Source organism: Branchiostoma lanceolatum, chromosome 15, assembly GCF_035083965.1.
Source record: "Branchiostoma lanceolatum isolate klBraLanc5 chromosome 15, klBraLanc5.hap2, whole genome shotgun sequence".
Classification (NCBI taxonomy): Eukaryota; Metazoa; Chordata; class Leptocardii; order Amphioxiformes; family Branchiostomatidae; genus Branchiostoma; species Branchiostoma lanceolatum.
In genome coordinates, this window is record NC_089736.1 from 6,098,645 (window position 1) to 6,120,864 (window position 22,220).

Genomic DNA, 22,220 nt, shown 5'->3' on the forward strand with positions numbered 1-22,220 from the left:
GTGGAAAAGAGAGATTCGGATGTTGTAGGGGATTCTAGTTCTGCTTGTTACAATGTATGCGCTTTTCGTTGTTGAATAGAATTTCTTTAATTCCCCAAAGTGACCCCGCTTCCAAGGGACCCACGATTTTAATTAATCTGTCAGTAAAGATATACAGTGTGAGTTTGACTGGTCCCAGGCTGGTGAGTGCGGCGGGGTGGCGCGCACATGGCCCGCCGACAAAAACCCACAAGCCCGCCCCTTGTCGTAATTCCGTACGCTCGGGGTAGACAGGCTCCCGGGGAGCGCGCCACACTGTGTCCCTCCCCTGCCCGCCCTCGGTCCAACCCCGTCCGTCCTCCCAGCCGCCCCCGGCCGCCCTTTCCATGCCACAAAAGTAGTGCGCCTACAGCGAGGCGACAGCTCCGACCGCTGAAGACCGTTCTCCCGGCCCTTTTGATGTTTCCTCCCGCTGCGTCCCGTGAAAGGATCAAGACCCGAGAGAAGGGGCATTGTGGCCCGAAACAGAGACGTATCGGTCCCCAGTTAGGCTCAATTCGGATCTGATAAAGGAGCTATCGGGTCTACTTATTCCCCACAAATGGGCCGCGATTGCCCAGAAAAATAAAATATCGCCCCAGGGTCTGCCAATATTTCAGCCGAACGGCCGGTGGTTATCACCGCATGTTATCCAGGCGACCCGCAGAGGATTAGGCTCACCGGCTCGAAACTCATGGTGTCCTAAGCCGCATGGTGCTCTATGGGAAATTGGGAGCTGCTAAGTCGTGAAACATGCCCCTAAATATAAAACCCCGTTAAGGGTACGCTTGGTGAAACGTCCTCGGCGAGGGAGTGCCATCCTCCCGAGGATGACTCAGGTAAAGGTGCGGCAGCGGATGCGGGGTCGCGACACCACATTTTTCTCATCTTCTCAGAGATGCCTTTTTTTCTTTGATCTTTCTGATCCCGTTTGCACCTGGAGATGCGCTCGTCCTAGAAATGGTATCGCCTCAAGAAGTATGGCAGGAGCAAATGGCCCTGAAAATGTCAAATTTAGCATCGTCATAAGCCGGGCTTTTGTCGCGGGGATGCCGGAAAAGTTACGGTGGGATGCCGTGAGGAAAATTGCGCGATCGCGGTGGATTATGAGCAATTTTGGGTAATGAAATCCCATTATTGTGAGTCTGTGCTGACGTTGGTGCCTGCTTGTTTGTAGAGGTGCGAGTAAATCGCCGTGTATGTCAACAATTCAGCCCCACTTGTCACTAGAATAATCAATCAAGACTCCGACGGAGCTCGCTGATTGGTCGAGAGGGGCCTGAGCGGGCCTTCAAAGGGAAGCCACACCACAATTATATGGTCAAATGGGCGGAACCGACCATTTGTATTGTACACCTTCCCTTTGGTAGGGACGAAAACGCCGCTCAAAGAGCTTCAAATTGCGGAATCAAGGCCTGCTGTTGTGGGATGGCAACCTCACTTCTCGGGGTGAGTCTACTTTCCTTCACTCTGTCCTCCTGCCCGAAGTCCACCCGCTGCCGCCGAGCGGACTAAAGTCGAGAAGGTTGGTATGGGACCGATCAGTTCTAGATCCGCAGGCGGGGCCGGGTAACCTTGTCCCCCGTGTATGCTCGATTCCCTCCTCGGTAGAACCCAAGACGAGAACACTCCACCGAGGGAGTTTTCGTTTCGTGTAAATCACGACAGTCTATGTCACGAGCTTGTTCTAGGTCGGTCAGGTTTAGGGGAAAGAGGCGACATTTGGTCGAAGGTTGGGCTAAAAACATAAGCACGGAAGCGAATGGCAGATTGTGACGATCTGGAAAATCCAGTTGCGCACGCGACTTTGTGTACACTCGAATTTACACAGGCTTGTTCAGGGTGCTAATACCCACCACTTGGACAAACATTTTATTTCGAGACCAAACAGATCGCCTTTTGACGGCCGGTGTTTGCCGATCTTGTTCACCGATGAAAACTGTCCACAGAGCGACGTGAGGTAAATCTTTAGTTTCTCTGTTCTACAAATGAATAACAAAGAGTAAATTGCCCTGATTTAGCAGTTGATTCGAGTGCATGACAGAATATTCATACCGAAGTCAGCGTGAATCGTGCGGCGGTAGTTTGATATTCGTCGCCCCGCTGGGTCTCTTTGAACGGGCGAATTGATTATATAGGGGTAGAGGCGCTCCGAGCAGATTGTCAGTTCTTACGGTGGAAAAAAGAGCGGTAAAAACGTGGCAGGAACTTCGAGAGATCCTTCCGATAGACCTTACGTCAAAATTTCACTCTTTGGACTACGGATATACCAGGCGGATATTCGTGCCGTATGTTCAAGATTTGATGCCGTTTCTGTGACGTTTTTGGCGGATTTCTGACATAGGTTTGCGCGCCAACACAACCAGGGTATGTCAGCTATGACTGTCGTCTGTCGCTGAGGAAAATCAGACGACACCCATGTAAGATCGCGCTCTGTCACATTGCCACATACTTTTGTTTACTCTATTTACGTGTAGCCTTCAACTTTGACATCCGTTTGTAACGACGCCCTAACAGTTCTTCCATGCACATCGTGGCAAAATCATTTTTACTTTTACAACCAGTAGTAATCCACATACATCGACGAATGCTTTCCTACTCCACAGAATTCCCCAAATCCATATTTCTGTGGTCAGGTTTACGTCGACATTTTTCTATGTTTTCATATCTAGGAGTTAAAACTGTTGTTTGCAATAATAATTCGTCCATTTTCTCCCAAACGTTACGAATTTGAAGTTTTTAACAGTAACCACACAAGAACATGTCAAAATGGTTCTGACAGAGATGTCTACATTTAACTCATTGATGCATCCATAGAGGATCACTATACAATGATTTTCTCATAAATTTCCATTTGTTTCGTATATATCCTTATTCTTCTGGGCCCAATTCTGGCTTTTGGTCTATCGATTTGATAATTGTTTATGGCTATGGCGTTTTTCCCATGGACTATTTCCCGCGGTCTATCCCATGGAAATTGTCGAATGCTCCTGTAGGGAAGGGTGTTGAAATCATTATCATCTCGCCTTGAAGTCACAGTTTGAGTCTAAAAACCGTCATTTGGAAAGTATAGCACATTCAAGAGCATAAAAATGCTGTACATTTAAATCATGATATAGATATTCACGTTTAAAGATTGTGACAATCAGATAATATCGAATGTTAGGACACAAAATATGCCAATTTTGCTTTGCTTCACAACATGCAAAGTTGGCTTGAAATTGCGACTGTAAATTAGAATACTGTTGGGCGTACTATAATGCTGTGTTCAGGTATTATGCTGAGAACTATACATGAAAGTTATGGGTCATATGATGAAGGTTTTGCTGTTTAAGTCCGACAGAAATGAGTTGTAGAGGTCCTGGGAGTTGAACAGATGTGAACCGCCTGTGTTTTTTCCCCTCCCCGTTGTTGTTTTCTCCAGGAGCATCCACGTCTAGGCGCCACCCCCTTAGCGATGCTCGCTGCCACCTGCGATAAGATTGGAAACAAGAGTCCCCCACCTCTCGCCGACGCCGCCATCGGGAAAGGGTTCTACCCGTGGAAGAAGTCCCTGCCGGGCGCCAACAGTCACCACCACCACGTGTCGGTCAGCCACGGGAACGGCGCCGTGTCCTCCAGACCCATGCACATGTCTCTCCAGGACTCTCTCCCGTCCATGTCCACCATGTCGGGAAGCGGAGGGTACCCCCTCGCTAGCAGCACGACCGCCAACAGCATGACATCCTACGGAAGCGACCTGTTTCTTCAGAGCACTTCAGTCAGCACGTCGGCGCATCATACCGACAGCGGCCAGCCGGCCATCATACAGAAGGTCCACGGGCCCGGCGTGGATAGCCTGCAGATGCAGGCCAGTATGTACCCGCGGGTGGGAGTCGCGCATCCGTACGAGTCCTGGTTCAAGACCAACGGACACCCGAGTCTGTCCAACGACGTCACCAACAGCGCGTCGGCCTGGTGGGACATGCACACCGCCAACTCCAACTGGCTGGACGTACAGAACACGAGCGGGTTGCACTCGCAACTTGGCAACTACGGCACGGACTATTCCGCACTCAGCCACCCGCTCAACTCCACGCCGACGCACCTGCTGCCGACAGGGCAGTCGCTACTCGCGCAGGACAGTTTTAAGTCAATGTTGCCCTCAACGGACATAAGCGGATCGCAACTGTCCGCCCCCCTACTCTCGACACCGGCCTTTGGGGCCACCGCGGGCGTGCGGAACTCCCGGCGGTACACCGGGCGGGCCACATGCGACTGCCCCAACTGCCAAGAGGCGGAGCGGCTAGGTCCCGCCGGAGCCGCCATCCGCCGCAAGAACCAACATAGCTGCCACATCCCCGGCTGCGGGAAGGTGTACGGCAAGACGTCGCACCTGAAGGCTCACCTCCGCTGGCACACCGGGGAGAGACCGTTCGTCTGCAACTGGTTGTTCTGCGGGAAACGGTTCACGCGGTCCGACGAGCTCCAGCGGCACCTCCGTACACACACGGGGGAGAAACGCTTCGCCTGCCCCGTCTGTAACAAGAGGTTCATGCGGTCTGACCACCTCGCCAAGCACACCAAGACGCACACCGACGGCAAGAAGGGCAGCGACTGCTCCGACACCGACGAGAACAGCTGCGACACATCGGGAAACAACCAGGCCGCCCTCGGCAACATTAGCGCTTCCCAACCGACCGTCACCTCGCCCCATTCCGGTGGCCAAGAAGGTCAGAAGGATTCCAATTAGCATTCAGAAAAAGTCGAACCCTAGAACTTTGTCATAGCGTGTAGATCGAGTTTGGGCTTTCAAGGCCTGACCATGACAAAATGTTTTCTATGGAACGTCCCGTAACCGTCGCATCGGTAGAGACACAGCCACATTTGGACCGAGCAAAAAGATGTTACAAAACTAGCGATTGTAAGTATTCGATAGTGCTTTCCAATAATAGATAGACATTTCAAGATCAACCACCGATCTCTCGCAAAGTTGATGTGAGACCTTCAACGGAGAGCATTTTCTAGCCTAGCAAAATAGGTCGATCAGTGTTCCAGTTGTTGCGAAGTTGTTCGCGTAACATAACGGTCAAATGTGCTAGCCAAATGTAACGTGTTCTTCTTTAAAAAAGCCATATAGAAGAAATGTAAAAGACCGTGTAGAATATATATCCATGTCATGATTCTTGACACCTAACTCACGTTAAAGTTGTGAGTGTTACAATACCAAAGTCAACTGCGAAACTTCAACGCGCTATCTGGGTATGAAAAAACGATCGACTCTTTCTACCTAAAACTAACAACAACAACAACAACAAACAAAATCAAATCCTCTCCTTTCGGATAACAATATCCTTTGGGAGATGTAAATTTGTGAAAATTTCACTTACATTGTTTGGCTCTTGTTGTATCGCGCTGTGGTAACTTCTCATATTCTTCAACCAGTATACCTCGAAGCTAGAAGTCTTTCTCGGCCTATAGATGTCGTATAGCTTCGTACAGCCGGCACAAGTGATATCTGTATGTAACAAAAAGCAACACGGCATCGCTATGGTACGCATATACATCAAGTCTATCCCAATATACGCAGGTGTACTGTAAATCAGTTTAAAATCAATATCCCATGTGGTATGGAACGGTGAACACATTGCCAACGTCTTTTTCACACATGGGAAAGGCGTCCGGTTTCGTTCTGCCCAAAATAAAGTGTGTGGCTCGTTGAACAAAGGGGACAGCGTGAAAAGTCATTGTTTCAACTTATGAATTTTGCCTGGATGTTTTGAACAGAAGAAAACCACTTGTGGCGATATAGGTTGTTGGCAAAATTGTGACTGTGTTTTCCTCTGTGGAAAGAAGCTGAAAACACCCTTAAGAGAGGGAGAGACACTAGAATATTGTCGGTCGTTGGTATAAGAGGATGCTGATTCGTCGTTCGCATCTTACGTTATACCTTTAAAACTCTATAACGTTTCTAACTTTAGAAACACAAAAACAATCTGAATTTCATCATACCATTTTCAACCATCTAGCCTCTTGGCGGACGTCGACAGACAAGATTGTAGCGTTTTCTAGAAGTCTGTTTTGAAAGCACAATACTCCTTGGAAATATATATACATTTTAACTTGCTCTTCCGATGCATTTCGTTCATATGAAAAAAGGATATATCTTTGAGTATTGAAACATTCCCCTTTCCAGCTTCCAAACACGAGATTTGTATCATTGGCAACATTCAATGTGTTCTATTAAACCCCAGAAACAAGCCAAAACGCTAGAATGTCGTCAATTGGAAATTCGGCCATTTATAACACAGAACTGTTAACGTCGAAATATTTTTCTCTTTCTTACTTCCAAACATGACATTTGTATCATATTGGCAACATACAATGTCTTCTATCCCCAGAAACAAGCCCAAACATTCTAGATTGCCGTCTATTGAAAATACAGTCATTTATAACGCAGAACTGTTCACGTTTCTAACAGCCGCGTATGTGTGTGTGTGTGATACCATCTGTACGTTTGTGTGTGGACCGTATAACGGCACGACTGTTAATGTGCGCAGACGACTTTATCACGGGCTTCACAGTCACACACACACCGGGCACCCCAACCCGCCTGGGACGGTACAGATGTAATCACACCAGGCTTGATGAATCGTCCTACCATGCGATGCCGGCATAGATATGAATTGAGAGACGCTCTCTTGTTATGCTCGCCCAATTTCCAGTCATACTTTATTTTCTGCCATGGCATATGATACCTCCGGGTCGCTAGGAAAATGACACATTAATACGATTCCCTCTCCCAAGGGATGAGATTTTGTCAGCAATGTGGAGAGGACATATTCCCTCTCCAGTCCTCTGTTCTAATTAAATACGTTTCGCTATCACGGAGCGAGGAAAAAAAGTCGTGGTGGAGGGATGAAAAATTGCACAAAGGCTGTCATGTCAAAAATGAAAGAGTAGAATGCACGTGGTCAGATACACTGCTAACTTTAGTCAGGAAAGGAAGTTATACGAGATAGGGAAAAGTTTGTTGTTGTTTCAACAGAACAATGTCTAGGAAAATGTGTATGAAATATAAAATTGCAAAATTCATGTTGAATGTGATAGCGTAAATTCTGGATAACGAAAGTAACGGAAAATACAGTAGATTCGTGATTGTTGAAGAAAAGGAAGGAAAGAAAGAAAGAAACAAAGTTGTTGGCTAGTCGAAAAAAGTGGTCATTTGTATCATTGTCAACCAACAACAATAGGACGTTATTTATCTTCTTTTGTTGATATCCATCTGCTTTTAATATTCATGAATTCTGTTGTCACATGCAATGCCGCACAAAATCGTAATTCTTCCATCTGTAACGTTATGATATAATAAGTAAAAAAAAACAGAGAAGTGAGTTGTTTCGGAGGGAATTCCTCGGATTATGTAAATGTGTGTATATTTGGTGCCTTCGGTAGCACTGTACGTTGTATCTGTACAAAATTACTGCGTTATTATTAAACACTTTGAAGAGTATACCTTCTATCTGATCTTTGCTTTCATGTCCCCGTTGTATCATATTCATTAAGATGACAATGCCTATAGAAACCTAGCTACTTGAGCGAAGCTAACGCTACATAATAACGGTAGCTCAACCATATCTATTAAAGGTACACCAGTATATTTTCCTTTCAAGTCAACCCCAGATTTTCTGAGCGAGTGCTTCAGAAGTTATGAATGACAACGTGATAGACTTCCGATATATCGATTTAGAAACGCGTGATGGATATGTCTTTAGCGGTATCTATTTAAGAGGTTCTTTTCTGCAAATGATCTGCCTATAGTTTCTTCTTCAACGTAGATCTACCTTTAAGTAGAACACAAACTTTTAGAGTTTCTCAGTTTTGTGATTAAATTAGAACATAGTATATTTCTCAACCTCCTTGAATAGAGTAACCGTAGGCTTTTTTTTTTTGATGATAGACAAAAAGTGGTCTGCAGAATACCCAGTATCTTTCAAATTAGCGTTTCCGGAACAAAAAGTACAAAGCCATAATGCTTGTTCAAAATTTGGATTATCTTTACTTATTAGAACGACTCAGAGGTAAATCTGTATAGTCAAACTGCAAGAAAAATGAACAAAGAACGTATGAAATGTACTGACGAATCTCAAAGGCCTACGGGTTGGAAGGAGAACGAACACAATATGTGGTAAGAAAAGATATAGGATATGGAATTCACTTAATAGTCTTTGAAAGAAAACATATCTATTCAACATAATTGAGCTTTTGTTAGAGAATTCAAATTTTGCAGACATTAAAACTCTAATGGCAGGAAGTTACTGTAAACTTCCCGCGTTAAAGATAATGTAAACTCTGAACGGAAAGTCCCGCTGTGCTAAACAAACTTACACTCCACAGACTTTGCATCTAGATTGGCAATAAACTATGGTTTTAAACCTCCTTGAACTAACGTAAACAATGTCATGATACAAACTATACGAACCAATAATGTTTGAAACATCCAGTCAGTTTATTGTTATTATGTAGCAAGTTATACCTAACTTTATGATATTGTTTCCCTGCTTATTAATCTCCATTTAACGGGTGCGTTTCCTTTATCATAATGACAAAGCTATGCCGCAAATTCTATCCATCTTTAAAATGACTTACAGATGAAAATGGCATTTGATAGAGGCATGTATAAGTTGCCTTATCGTTAATGTTATAATTGGGATATCTTTTCGATAAGAAAGGTATGGCTCTTTCTTTTTTGTTTCTCTTTGAACAACGATTATTTACGAAGTGAGAAGGATCAGTGAATGTCCATAAAATTGATCCAGTCATACGAATCAATCAATTAACAGTCACGCGTTATTGAACAACATAAACTCGCGTTAGAGCCTGTTGTAAATCGTCGTACTTTCCGACCCAAATAAACAACACATGCCTTGGTCACCCTTTCCACTAGACGGCAATCGCTGAAGGACCGTACTGCGACCCAAAATTCGATTTTTGTGACCCTTCATTTTGCTTTTTGTTTTTAGATTATAGCATGATGCACAATGTAAAAGTAAGATTCAAAACATACAAAACATAACAACAAAACGTACAAATCGTAAAGAGATTCGTTCTTTATTTATGAAATTCGTTGGGCTGTCTGTCAAATCTTTGGTGGCCCAGCAATCGCAGCGCAATCGCAGCCTCTAGTGAAAATGTAGTGTAAGTCACTACTTTGCAGCACGGTCAAATGTGCTATTGTAACTTTCCACAGAAAGCATTGTAGCATTATAACAAACCAAGTACAGTATATGTAACATTAGCAATCAGACACACTCGTTGATTATTATATCTATAACTTGTAATCATAAACACGAAGTAATTTCTGTCTATTCTAAACATTTCTAACAGTCTCTGTTACTGTTCTTTAATAGCGTTGTTGTAAATATTCCTACTTGTAAAAGAATGAGAAAAATCGTGATATTTTTGTCACGTTTAATATCTAAAAAGATAGCAAAAATCTTATTGAAGTTTTGTGTTGCCGACATTTTGGCGCCTAAAAGTTTCCTGGGAATATGTTTGAGCTCGTAAAGTCGGCGTGAAAACTGTTCACTTGGGTCCTACACGTCATTTTGTGACGACAAATATCAACAGAGGCCTGGTCGTAAAATGCCCCGCGATTGCTGCTCATTTTGCGCCAAGCAAGGCTCTGTACAATAGACATGTTAGTAGGTACATATATCATAAGCTGGTTGGTTTGACAGTTAACACAGCCAGCGATATCAGGTCCCCTTTCTACTAGACGGCAATCGCTGAGCGAGCGCACAGCGACCTAAATCGGATTGGTGTGATCTTTGATTTTATAATTCATATGGTGCACGATGTAAAAGTATGACTTAAAAGACAACAAAACACACAAACTGTAAAAGAATTCGTTCTTAATCAATGAAATTTGTGGAGCAATCCGTAAAATCTTTGTCGCTCGGCGGTCACAGCACATCTAGTGGAAGCGGGGCGTTTGCAATATCAACAATCCCAACGTAAAATCAAGAGACAGTAATATGGTATTATGTTTTGGATATCCAGCACCTACGGGTTTTGATATTGCCGACGAGGGACACTTACTAAAGTCAGGACAAAACACCCTCCGGACAAAAACTGTTTTTTTCCATGATAATCTGGCCTATTTTGGATTCATGGAAAGAATAAATTATAATATTTCATTACAACGTTATGGTAGGTGTTGACAATTGGTATTGTAAATGCATTGTCCATTGTTGATAGCTATATTTGTTATTCTGGACAAAACTTATTGTTGTATTGTATTATACTTTATTGTATTGTATTGTATTGTATTTGTTACATACCCGGTAAACCGACTCATGGCGCAACACACAACTTCAAAGGTGCATATCCGGAATTTCGCATGTGTTTCAATAATTCTGTTTAAAAAATTCTAATATTTGTGATATTATGGTAATATAATTACACGTAGTTTTAAAAGGCACAGTGTGTTACCCTACGAGGTAGAGAAATATTAAAACTATTACCAGTTTGAAACAGTTCTGTTCAGATAAAAATGTATATATTGAGGTCAAAGGCCGGTACTATGCGAGAATTCTATTGTTGTGGACAATTGTTACAGTAACAATTGTTATCTTTTTTTCCGATCACACTGTGTTAAAGGCAACCAATGTTTCTCGTATTGTCTTCTCTACTTCTTTATGCAAATACGAACTATTGTGGGAAGGGAACACTATAGATCCAAAGACAATATCAAAACTGTTTATTTTGACTTTGCTCGAAATTCCCTCATCAGATTGTCAAAGTTCATGCTATTTAGTAAACAAAACATTTCAGCACATGAGCGTTTCCTGTAGCGAATGTCAGCATGTTGTTAATATTTTCTTTTTGACTTGCTAGGGGGTTTCAATCATATTTCTTGATTCGACAATTGTTTTTATTCCAAATGTCATAAACGATGTTTAGTTGTTATGGAAGCGTTTAGAATCTGTCAAATATGTTTGGATGTAAAATAAAATTTGAGAATTTGTTTGCTGTGGACAGAAAAGAAGATCCTCTTAGAAATGAATAAATATGATATTCATTTGGTACATTTGACTATGTTTATGCAGAACAGCATAAACATTGTCAAAGTTTATGTGCATAACCTGTTTCAAAAACTCAATTATAGTTGTATCCATTTGATCAATGGAGTTTTTTTGATTTTCCAGTGTAAACGTTGTTAAAGTTTTTTTGCACAGTCTGTACACCTGAGTCTGGTACAAAGATAAATCGGTACGATCATAGAGGACACCTGTAACACAGCTTGTCCGACCACTGTGGAATAATTGAGCCACTCACATACACTGGACAACATCGTGCACATGTCATAAATCAAGTGGTCCACTCGCTACAAGTCGATACATCAAAGTAAAAAAAGCGCGCGGGCGACATAGCTTTCCGCCTATGTCATTGACAGGTCGTTCTCTGTCTCTTCCGACACATGAAAAGAGCAATTTAAGATCGTAATACACGGGAGGAACACCTTTATGTCATCATGTATGTCAAGCAGACAATGTACAGACCACAGTATAGAGCCTTAGGGTAAAGCTGATTAAAAACCTGGTGCAATTTTCCGTAAGCATGATTATCTAGAAGAAGACAATACACGGGACGTATAATTAATGGCAAGGAGTCAGTGGTTACAATGGTGTCTACAGGGTGGAGGAAAAGCAGTGTCAATGCACTATTTGTCAGAACGCGCCCTCCGGCCTTCAACTTGAAGAGGGTGAAAGGAGCGCTGAGGGAGTCGATGCTATGGCGAGTTAGTACATATGGAAAGCGTTGTTTTGGAGCTGCTTGTCGGGCGCTGCGGGAGAGCGGGGGAAGAATTGGTAGGCGGCCGGGGCAGGGCGAGGGTATTGAGGCGAAGGGTCCCTGGAAGACCCGGGTGTCAGGAAAGGTTGGCGGGAAACACCCATACGCGCGGCCGAGAATTCCTCCGAGCGACGCGCGTGTCGACGCACCGATCACCGCGGCGAGCGTATACGGGCTTTCCTTTGACCAACCCCGCCCGATTTCCACGAACACATCGCCAGATGCGTTTCACATAAATGTCGCTGATTCCTCGGAATTTAACCTCCTTTTCTTTCTTTGTGGGAGAGAAAGGAGAGTCCGTTTGTAGCCGCCGCGGTGCGCTGACATTGATAAATGAGTCATAATTAGGGCAGAAACAATTCCGGCCGTTACACGGGGCCTGACAGACGGGGGCGGCGCCTTTGTACAAATCAATTATTGCGACTCAACCGGGAGCCCTCTCATAAGATAAGGTGTGAACGGGGTCGTCTTATCATCTTATCGTCTTCTACAATCTCAAGTAGGTTGTTACAAACACTCCCAGAATAGACGTCTTGTTAAATGTGTGATTCCGTCGCCAGTCTGGGTTCCCGAAATTGAGATCATTTCGTCATTTAGTATGACCCAAGGTCACGACGGCAGAGGCCAAGGGGGAGCAGTTAAAACGTTCTCCTCATCTAAATGCGAGACGAGGGATCTTTTCTTCCATACGACCATTTGGTTGTCTATTGGCGGTTGAAAAGAAGTTTCGGAGCACTTTTGTGTCATTTGAAATGACTCTATTGAAAGGCGGTGCTCCGAAAATGCCTGCATTCACAACGGCACCCATCTCTTTTGAAGCTATCCAACTATACTCTTTTAAAGAGCAAAACTTCACGGATAAAATCTAACATTCTTTACAAGACCTTCTTTCAGACGTATTGAAACTTGATCGCTACTATGATTCAACGATAAAAATTTTTGCAAGTCATAGTTTTTCACCACAAAGCATTTCAAAACACCCAAGAAAAACTTAATGGCATTTGCGTTTCAAACTACTTGGATAGAATATTCCCCGATACTTTTATTCATTTTCTAGCCATTGGGTCCTGTTCATAACGGTTCTTGCGTATCCTTTTGTCTATTCTCGTTGTTTTTGTCACAGTAAAAATATTTTTTGGTGTGGTGTCAAGGTAAAAAACAAAAAATCATTTTTGGTATCTTTGTTTGAAGCTACTTGGCTCTTATTTTCTCTCGGACTTTGCAAGTCATTTTTAAGTAGGTCCTGTGCGTAGCGATTCTTGCATATTGTTTTGTCTCTTTTCTTGTTTTTGTCACCATATAGATTATTTTGTGGCATCTATGTTTGAAACTACTTGACTCTTATATTCTCTGAGACTTTGATAGTCATTTTTGAGTAGGTCCTGTGCGTAGCGATTCTTGTGTGTTGCTTTGTCTCTTCTTGTTCCTTTTTTTACAGAAAAATCTGTACAAAAGAAACACATGTCTGTAGACTCGAGAACAGCTTTGCTCCATGTCCCTTACGCAGCGGTTGTTCACTCCGCGTTCAAAGGAAACTCAACCATGCAGCAAAACAGTCCAGTCTCCTCACAGTGTGACGCAGACAGTTGTTCCCGAAAACATTTTGAATTGCTGTCGGTTCGATTTGTAGGATGCCCCGCGCCCGCCAGTAACAATTTCACACAGGCTTTGGTGACGACAGGACGCGGGAAAAACATAATCGTCTGGATACTGTTCAGTTGCCCCCGTAGAGATCTGCTTGGAGATTAGGAAAAATACCCCATACAAGTGACGTGTTGGCGTAACGGTTACGGTTTGGCCCAGAACACAGTGGTTCTGGGTTCGAATCCCATGACATGCCCCGATCTTGTACCCTTGGGGAAAGCACTTGACTCACTCCACTTATGTGTAAAAATGGGTATTTGACTTCGGTTGGGGAGGTAAAATGCGGTGGAAAGAGAGGGTTGTGCTCCGCTTTCCAATACCTTGCCCTAGTCACAGTGGATAGCAATCCACTGTCCCTAAGGCCTCAAAAAGGGTATGGGGCTATTCTCCAAGCAGAGGCTTCGATCGAGAGGAGTAGTTTTGTCCGGGATTTCTAACGTGTGAATGGATCAAACCTTACAGTCTGGCCTTCAACACAACTTGAAAGTGTTGGGCAAGACTGGTGTGTTACGGCTAGAATGCATTGAGAGCGTATCCTTCGCACACACTTTTGTAGTGGATTTGTGTTGCTTATCCCTTTTGCCATGTTGATACAAACAGACAATGAAAATGACGTTAAAGAATAGATATGCCACGTCTATATTTGTGCCACTAATATCGCAATTATTGATATCAAAGACACACCCTATTCAAAGAATACATCTCATTTTTTTGCTCTCTTTGTCACCGTGAATCTTCAGTGTGAAAAAAAGAACGTCGGAACTCTGATATGTCATAACAACAGATAGAACAATGCGCGTCTACGCACTGATGAAAACATGCCAGGGTGCGAAATACCTGGTTGTACGTTGCACAGTGCAACAAGATTTCGGTTGGTGCAAGTTAATTCCAAACCCTGGTAGCGCAGTGTGCAACCTTATATTTTGAGCCAAAGATCTCAATTGGAGCCCTGGAAGCTCACAAAACGCAGTGTCCCTCTCATAAAATTCGGTAAATCTTCAATTGAAATAAAGAAATGAACACCTTTTCGTTTTAAACCATCCAAAACCCTTCATAGATTGTGGAATTTGAGCTGAAAAAGACGAAAACACACTGCCCTTGGCTAAAAAAGATGTTGTTAGGTCAATGGGAACAAAATACTATCTAATTCATATTTTGAAATATTAGTAGTATTCTACGCTACATACAAGCTTAATTTGAAGAAATCAGTGAATTTTGCTGGAGCAACCTGAAATTTGGATGTGCAACCTAGCATTTGCCCTAGGTTGCAACATGGGCAACCTGGCTCAAAAAAGTATTTCGCACCCTGCATGCTAACAATGGGTAAACATGAAACAATGCACGCAAGAGATAAGAATGATGAGTATCAACAAGAGAAAGATTCAGATTGTGATATAGATGTCGCCAGCGGTTGAATACTTTGTATTCAAATATTTACAAGCAGACTGTTTCAAGCGAAGTGGAACGTCAATTTTTACGACATGGTTTTGAAAATAGAATATAGAAGTTGTAAAGAAAGCGAATATATGTGTCAAGAACGGCGATAAGCAAAGAAAAAATGTTCCCCGGAAACAGACTATAACAAGAGTTCCGCGACCTCATATCTCCATGAACAATTCTATTTATGCAAATGACATACACATCTATATAATATATGCTTAATCATAAACACCTTTATCTTACTTACACATGTTGCAATATTGACAGTCCTACAATTCCTGTGTTTTTGCATTAATTATGCAAATGAGGAATTTATTTGCATAATTGGTACCTGTTGATGCTCAACTTTCCATAAACTACATATGTTACATGTATTTGAGTCTTATAATGGAAAACACTGCAAATATAGATTTTCCTCATTAGCTATGTAAATTAAGTCCCAATTAGCATAATTTGCACTTCATTATGTAAATCTCTGTCTAAGCTACCTGCATACTAAATATCACGGATATCCGTCGTTCCTTTGTTCAGTTATTCTCCTTAGAAGGTTTTCAGGATGACGCCCCTGCAGTTCCAGAGCAAGCTGCTAGGGGGCCCAAACCTACACTACTTTTTCATTACGTCACAAGCTATCTGCCACCCAAAAATCAAGACCACAGCACGTCCAGGTCAAAAGATACAAAAATTGAAGTTCTGCTGCAGTACCAAGGTCACATACCAGGGGGCCCAAAATTGACCCTGACCTTCGGCTTCACAACACCCGCCCACATACCAAATATCATTGTAATCCATTGAGAGGTTCTTGAGTTATGCTGACTACAAGAGTCCGGAAACACAACACAAACACACACACACACAGACACGCCAAAAACAATATCTCCATTTTTCATGGAGATAATTAAGCTTATCATAGTTCTTTATCAAAGAGGCGCAATAAATAGTCTTTCCATCCACAATGACAACTGAAGATGATGAGTCAACTTCTGGTTTTCATCTCCCGAGCCATAGAAACTGACAATTGGTAACGACAACATGTTTATAACTGTCATTACAAAGCTGTAAACAGCTCTAACAACAAAGTGTTCTGGTGTGATTAAAAAGAACTAAATTAGAAATGGCCCAATTTGAGAAAAGTCACACATATATGCTTCCGGCGGTAGTTTTTATATGATGACGTTACGAATGCATTACGTATCTTAGTTGAATACTGTGTAAGTATACATTTCCAAGGCATATATATGTATGTACAGAAAACGGGATTAGTAAGTTAACACTGTACTGTGTAGGTATCAAAAACTTTTATATCGTTTGTATCATACAAAAGTTTGTTACTATTGTCACTTTTATCGTTAGTAGTCGTACGATTTGGGCGATGTCGTAGACTTTTTAAGTAGCCTGTGACAGAACTAACCGCCAACAAGAATATAAGACAACATTTTCGGCAAAAAGACAGCTGAATTTTGTACACGGCGACATATGCACGACCATCGCACGACGAGTGTGAAAAAGCCACAACTTTTATCTATGGTTGAAATGCTGGGACGACACTTTATAACTATACAGCGCATTGCAATTTGTGTGCACTCCCTCTAAGTAAGAGGTCTCGTGTCCGATGAAAACTCTTCGAGCACATTATGGGTAAGAGTAGGCGTTCGACCTGGCCAAATTCAGGGGACACAACAGGCTTATGCATTCTCTGGCTTTACTAAGTATAAGGTATAGTGGTGGCAAATGTGTTCTTGTATGTAGGGCTGCTGACTTACAATCTAAAGTTTCTGGGTTCGAATTCCTGGAAGACCCTGTGCTGTGCTCTTTGAAAAGGCACTCTGCAACTATTTCCTCACTCGACTCAGGTGAAAATGAGTACCTAGCTTCGGTTAGGGGCGTCCTCTCGGATGGGGCGTAACACCAGAGGCCCCGTGTTTGAGGAGAGCCATAACTCGAACATTAAAGAACCCATCACACTTATAGTAGGGGGTCCATCCCAGTGTGAGTGGATCAAACCTTACAGTCTGGTCTTCTGGTTGACATCTTGAAAACGTGATAGCCACCTGTTTTGTCCACCCTTCCACAAATGTGGTAAATCACAATCTCAATAATTGTTCTGTTATTGCCATGGTAAATCAACTGTTTACCCTGTTTAAACGACAATAATCAATAACTAAAGGATAACCATCTCTGTCCCAAAAGGTTCACATTACATTTTCTACTCCATCATCATTAGAGACACTTGTCCAGAACACTGTCTCGCGGTTAGCTTGGCGCGTCGTTGTGGCTATGTTATTTTGCTCCAGGCGATAGAGGATTCGTGCGCTACTGTTATATCTGGGTAAGGTTACTTGATGTGTGTTTTTACTTTCGTTTTATCTGGACCCCCTACCTGGAACCCATCGTAATCAGGAAGCGAGAAGGCTTTAGATTATAGGTACATGTACCTAGCCTCTACCAGGCTCCACAGGTCGCTGGAAAAATAGCAGACATTGGCCAAATAGACAGATAAGCTAGACCTAGGTCGCAAACTGTACTCCCAGGACGGCTAACTCCTCTGGCATGTTATCCGTCTATTTGGCCAATTTCTACTATTTTTCCAGCGACCCGTGGAGCCTGGTAGAGGCTAACACGTACCTAGAGAATAGGAAATGTTATTATAAACGTATTTTTCTTCAACGAGTTTTGTGTATCGGTTTCACAAGATTATTATGATGCTGAATGACAAAACTACGACGAAAATGTTTGAACTGTTTGTGGGTTATTGCAGTTGAATTAATCTATAATTGACATTGTAGTTGTAAGAATACAAATGCTAGTGACAACTTTGGATGGTACACTGCATTGAGACATGTCACTTTGTTATGGAATGCTGTTATTTATATGTCTTTGCTTAAACAACAGATTTCAAGACACTTGATCCCATAAGCATATTTGAATGCATCTTTAGACGTGACAATGCAAAAATATGTAAATACATAATATTGCGTTGTTATTAGAAATGATACTAAACCCACGCTTAGATTGACAAGATTGTGACAAGATATTACAAATTCATTTATGTTAACATTTATTGTTTAGTAAGTAGAATTTTGACATCTATTTTGTATATCTATTGTATACCTTTTGTTGGCTTTGGCTGGATTTACACACGCATTTCCAATCGTGTGCTCCGAGTGTACATAGGAACGCGTGTGTGAATCGGGCCTTAATCTACTAGTATATCCTTCAATGCCTGTAGACAAGAAACCTCCAAGGACCAAGGATGCACAATTTCACTACAACTCCTTTTAAATAACCGGTACAATGTCTGGAGCCAGAATCCTTTTTCCTTTTGCATCACCAACTTCCAGTCTTTGATGTTGAAAAGACTTCCACGTTCTTGGCTAAGCATAAAGACACGAGAAAGTCGAGTATTTGAGCCGTCTCAGCTAGGAGTTATTATGAAACGCTTGCACCTGGCACGACCCAACAACACTCACCCAATTAACATTGCTATCTGGTTTCTTTCATGTCAAGGGGGATCAGTATACAAAGATAGCGTGTAATCTGTCTTGGGACAGGGGGCCAAAGAATGTATGACCGCGGGGTAAATGGTATATTAACCGTGTAATACTCGGGATCAAAGAGGATAGCTGAAAACTGAGCAGCTTTCGGTGATCCGAACTATGTCTGCTCCAATACAACTCTGAGCCTGGTTTCCGGATTCTTGGCAATTAAAAATTGGATGGCATGTTGGAATAGGTGTGTTGAGTGTGTGCGGTGATATCCTGTGTGTCTTTAAGTGGGGAATCTTAATGTTCAAAGGGAATACTTTATATTGTACGTAAGACGCACACAGGTATGTCTTGTCATTGATACCAGTTTAAGAATGCTGTGAATTACAAACTGTGTGATATAAGGTCCATATATAAGCATCAATGCTTATATGAATTCATAAACGAATACAGCAGGATTGCACAGGTTTTTGATATGAAGTATGAATAAAAAAATTGTAAGAAATATGCGTCCGTTACTAATTTCTGTCTGTGTGTGTTTGTGTGTGTGTGTGTGTGTGTGTGTGTGTGTGTGTGTGTGTGTGTGTGTGTGTGTGTGTGTGTGTGACGGTAAGACAGAGAGAGGGAGAGGAGAGAATAAGACAATGAAAGATTAAGAATGAGAGAAAGGCAACATATATATCTACATCAAACTTTGACGTGACAAATGCAATATAAAGGACGAAGAACGTTCGTATCACAACCTATCAAAAACTGAAAGCACAACCTACTTCACATTTCACCACCGCATATTCAACGCACGGCTGCTATATGACACTCAATTGCATCCAATAACGCTATCAATATTAAAATTCATCATATTGTGATCCAGGAACAAACTTTTGCCACTGCCTCCCACTACAGGGACGTTATATTAATGTACACTTAATAGTCGAATGTATTTTTCATACAAGTGGTTTTCCTTATACCCTCGTTTGCAATTCGGAGTTCAATTTCCGGCCCATAGCGAGGGTTGTAAGGGTTACCGCTAGACTAATGAACACTTATGCCGGCTAAAAGCATCAGGCGATCTTCCCGCCGGGGGGAATCGCGTTAATGTCATTGAAAGACGGTTCGAAAATCCGGCGTGACGAAAAAAGGGGGCTTTCATTGGGAGTTAAAAGTTAGCAATTGGACTTTCATTTCTGCCGTGTGGCCACCGTTTAAAGAAATACGGTAGTCTACAGTACTTTTAGAATGTGGTTTCTGATTTGATTTTAAGACAACTTGATTGAGTAGTATTCATAAACTTAATAAAACTAGGATTATTTAAGCTTGAAGAAAAAAGTTAAATACGCTCCACCTCAAACTCAAAACGAAAAAGAGATACTGCATGGTGTAGAAGAAATATAATGTATGATTACAAGAATTTTCTTGTCATCTTTGATATTAGCACATTCTCATGTTGATTGTTGTTAATCTAAATGATGAACTATGCGCACTTATTTTGGTTTAAAATGCCTCCACAAACGACTTTCTTGCAACGGATGAAAAAGAATCAACAACAGACGGCCTTTAGAAATATTAAAAAAGGCCCAGTCAGCTGTTTCAATTAGACAATAAATCACGTAACCTTGACCTTTGACCTACGAACTTTCGACAAAAGTATTCATATAATTGCTCCACCTAACACCAGGGCAAAAACGGCAAAACAATTTAACTCTAGATATGGCTTGCACAGTAAAATAACTTAACCCTTCAAGTGCTTGCAAGGTACGCAACAGTGCCATAGAAATATTGTCAGTAAACGCTAGTCTTCGCCACTCTTCTGGCCAGACAGATAAGTTGAGCCACCTACGGGAATTTAAACTACCTCGTAAGCGCAAAGTTGGCAAAACTCCCTGGCAAATTATCCAACACTTTTGTCCAATTTTCAGAGGTATTTTCATCCCACAGAAGAGGTTAAAAACGCTTACCTAGAGAGGCAGAAAAATTCGTACAAATTGGTCTGAAAGGTAAGATAGTCTTTCTGAAATTTGAGCTAACTACGGGAAATTTTCGCTACCGCACAAGTTCAAAGTTGGCAAAATTCCCTGGCAAATTATTCTACACCTTTGTCCAATTTCTAGACTATTTTCATCCCACAGAAGGGTTTATAAAAGTTTCTCTAGAGATGCACAAGGCGAAACTCCGTTGCAAATTTTCCTACCTTTTTTGTCCAATTTGTAGACTATTTTGATCCCACAGAAGAGGTTACAAACGTCTCTCTAGAGATGCAGAAGGCGAAACTCCCTGGAAAATTATGCTACCTTTTTGTCCAATTTCTAGACGCATTTTCCTCCCACAGAAGAGGTTATAAACGTCTCTTAAGAGATGTAGAAGGCAAAACTCCCTGGCAAATTATCCTACTTTTTAAAAAAAAATTTGTAGACTATTTTCATCCCACAGAAGGGTTTATAAACGTTTCTCCACAGATACAGAAGGCAAAACTCCCTGGCAAATTATTCTACTTTTTTTACCAACTTCTAGACGCATTTTCCTCCTGCAGAAAGGCTCTAAACGCCTCCTTAGGGATGCAGGAGACGTTACCGGCCCGTGCTCGGGAAGCCCGCCGGCTGGTAGTGATTTACCGCCGCCCTACTCACGACCCCGGGACGGCCGCGCCTCTCAGACCCTTGATATATAATTACTCACCTACTCACGCTGAGAAGTGGTCCGTATTGATCTAGTGGGAGTCAAGTGGAGGACCACGATAGCACAGCTCCGACCTTGACGTGTAGGTCTCCGTAACCTTTAGTCAGGAGATGGTTTAGGAGAGTCGCGGACGGCATTAGCGGGTCGTGGGTGCGGTTTGGAGGAGTTTAACTTGTCTGTTGAACGTGAAGATACGCACTCACACTTGTGTCAAGGCGTGCTAATGCACACATCCGTCAGAATATCGCTTGGAGAACGGGGTTAACAGTACGCGTAGTAGAAGGTGAAGGAGACTCTTAAGACGCAGTTTACGGACAAGTAAAGACGTAAATGTTTCATAGAATGATTTAAGGTTTCTTAAATATTATACAACTTCACGAAGAAGTTTGAAGGTGAGGGCCACATTCGCCGCACGATGTTTTTGTCGTAGGCTTTTCAGTTAGGCTAAGACTATGTCGTAATAATACACTTAACTATTTGCCGTTGTCGTATAGCAATCTTATGACAACGCTGATTGGATCCTAACATGTTTTCTAAGGACAGCCAAACACCTTTGAAATCTCACACAGCTTCGACAGTATGACGTATCCACGACTTGTTGCAAGAATGCACTTGATTATTAGCTGTCGTAGACGTATCGTACGACAAACGTGATCGGGTCCTAACATACTTTCTTAAAACAGGAAAATACTTCATTAAACTCACGCAACGTCTCACCAACTTGTTCGTGTACACATCTCTGACTTATTTAGGGATAGAAGTGACGTGAGCGTGTTTTCATGTATGACCTGAGTATAGTTAGAGTTCCCTTCAACAACACACTGAGACTGTGGAACAGTAAATCGTAGTAAATCGTAGTAACAGTACTAGTAAATTGCAGTATGTAGCATCAAGCTACAGTTTAAAGCAACAGTGACCCGCCCCAGCTCTTGCTGATACGCGGCGATGATGTGAAAAAAAAACTGCGCCATACCTTTGGACGAATACTCTCACTCTTAATACATACACCGACATCGTTTCTATTACTATGGCAATGACCAGATATAACCTCATTGTCTCAGCCATAGATACCACCAATAGCTGACTTGATGTTGTTAGATGGTTTCTAAACATCTAGCTTGAATA

General features: G+C 42.3%; 1 protein-coding gene across 4 annotated transcripts; it reads left to right on the forward strand.

Annotated features, from left to right (window-relative positions):
- The first annotated feature begins 928 nt into the window (after positions 1-928).
- On the forward strand, positions 929-7,510 carry LOC136449315 (transcription factor Sp9-like). Of its 4 annotated transcripts, none has more exons than XM_066449308.1 (2): positions 929-1,467; positions 3,443-7,510. In XM_066449308.1, the coding sequence occupies exons 1-2, from the start codon at positions 1,336-1,338 to the stop codon at positions 4,748-4,750; spliced, it is 1,440 nt and encodes a 479-aa protein (XP_066305405.1). In that variant the 5' UTR covers positions 929-1,335; the 3' UTR covers positions 4,751-7,510. The 4 variants fall into 4 exon arrangements, with proteins under 4 accessions (XP_066305405.1, XP_066305406.1, XP_066305407.1 ...); XM_066449309.1 differs by having other exon boundaries at positions 952-1,543; XM_066449310.1 differs by lacking the exon at positions 929-1,467 and adding an exon at positions 1,582-2,438.
- The last annotated feature ends 14,710 nt before the right edge of the window (positions 7,511-22,220 follow it).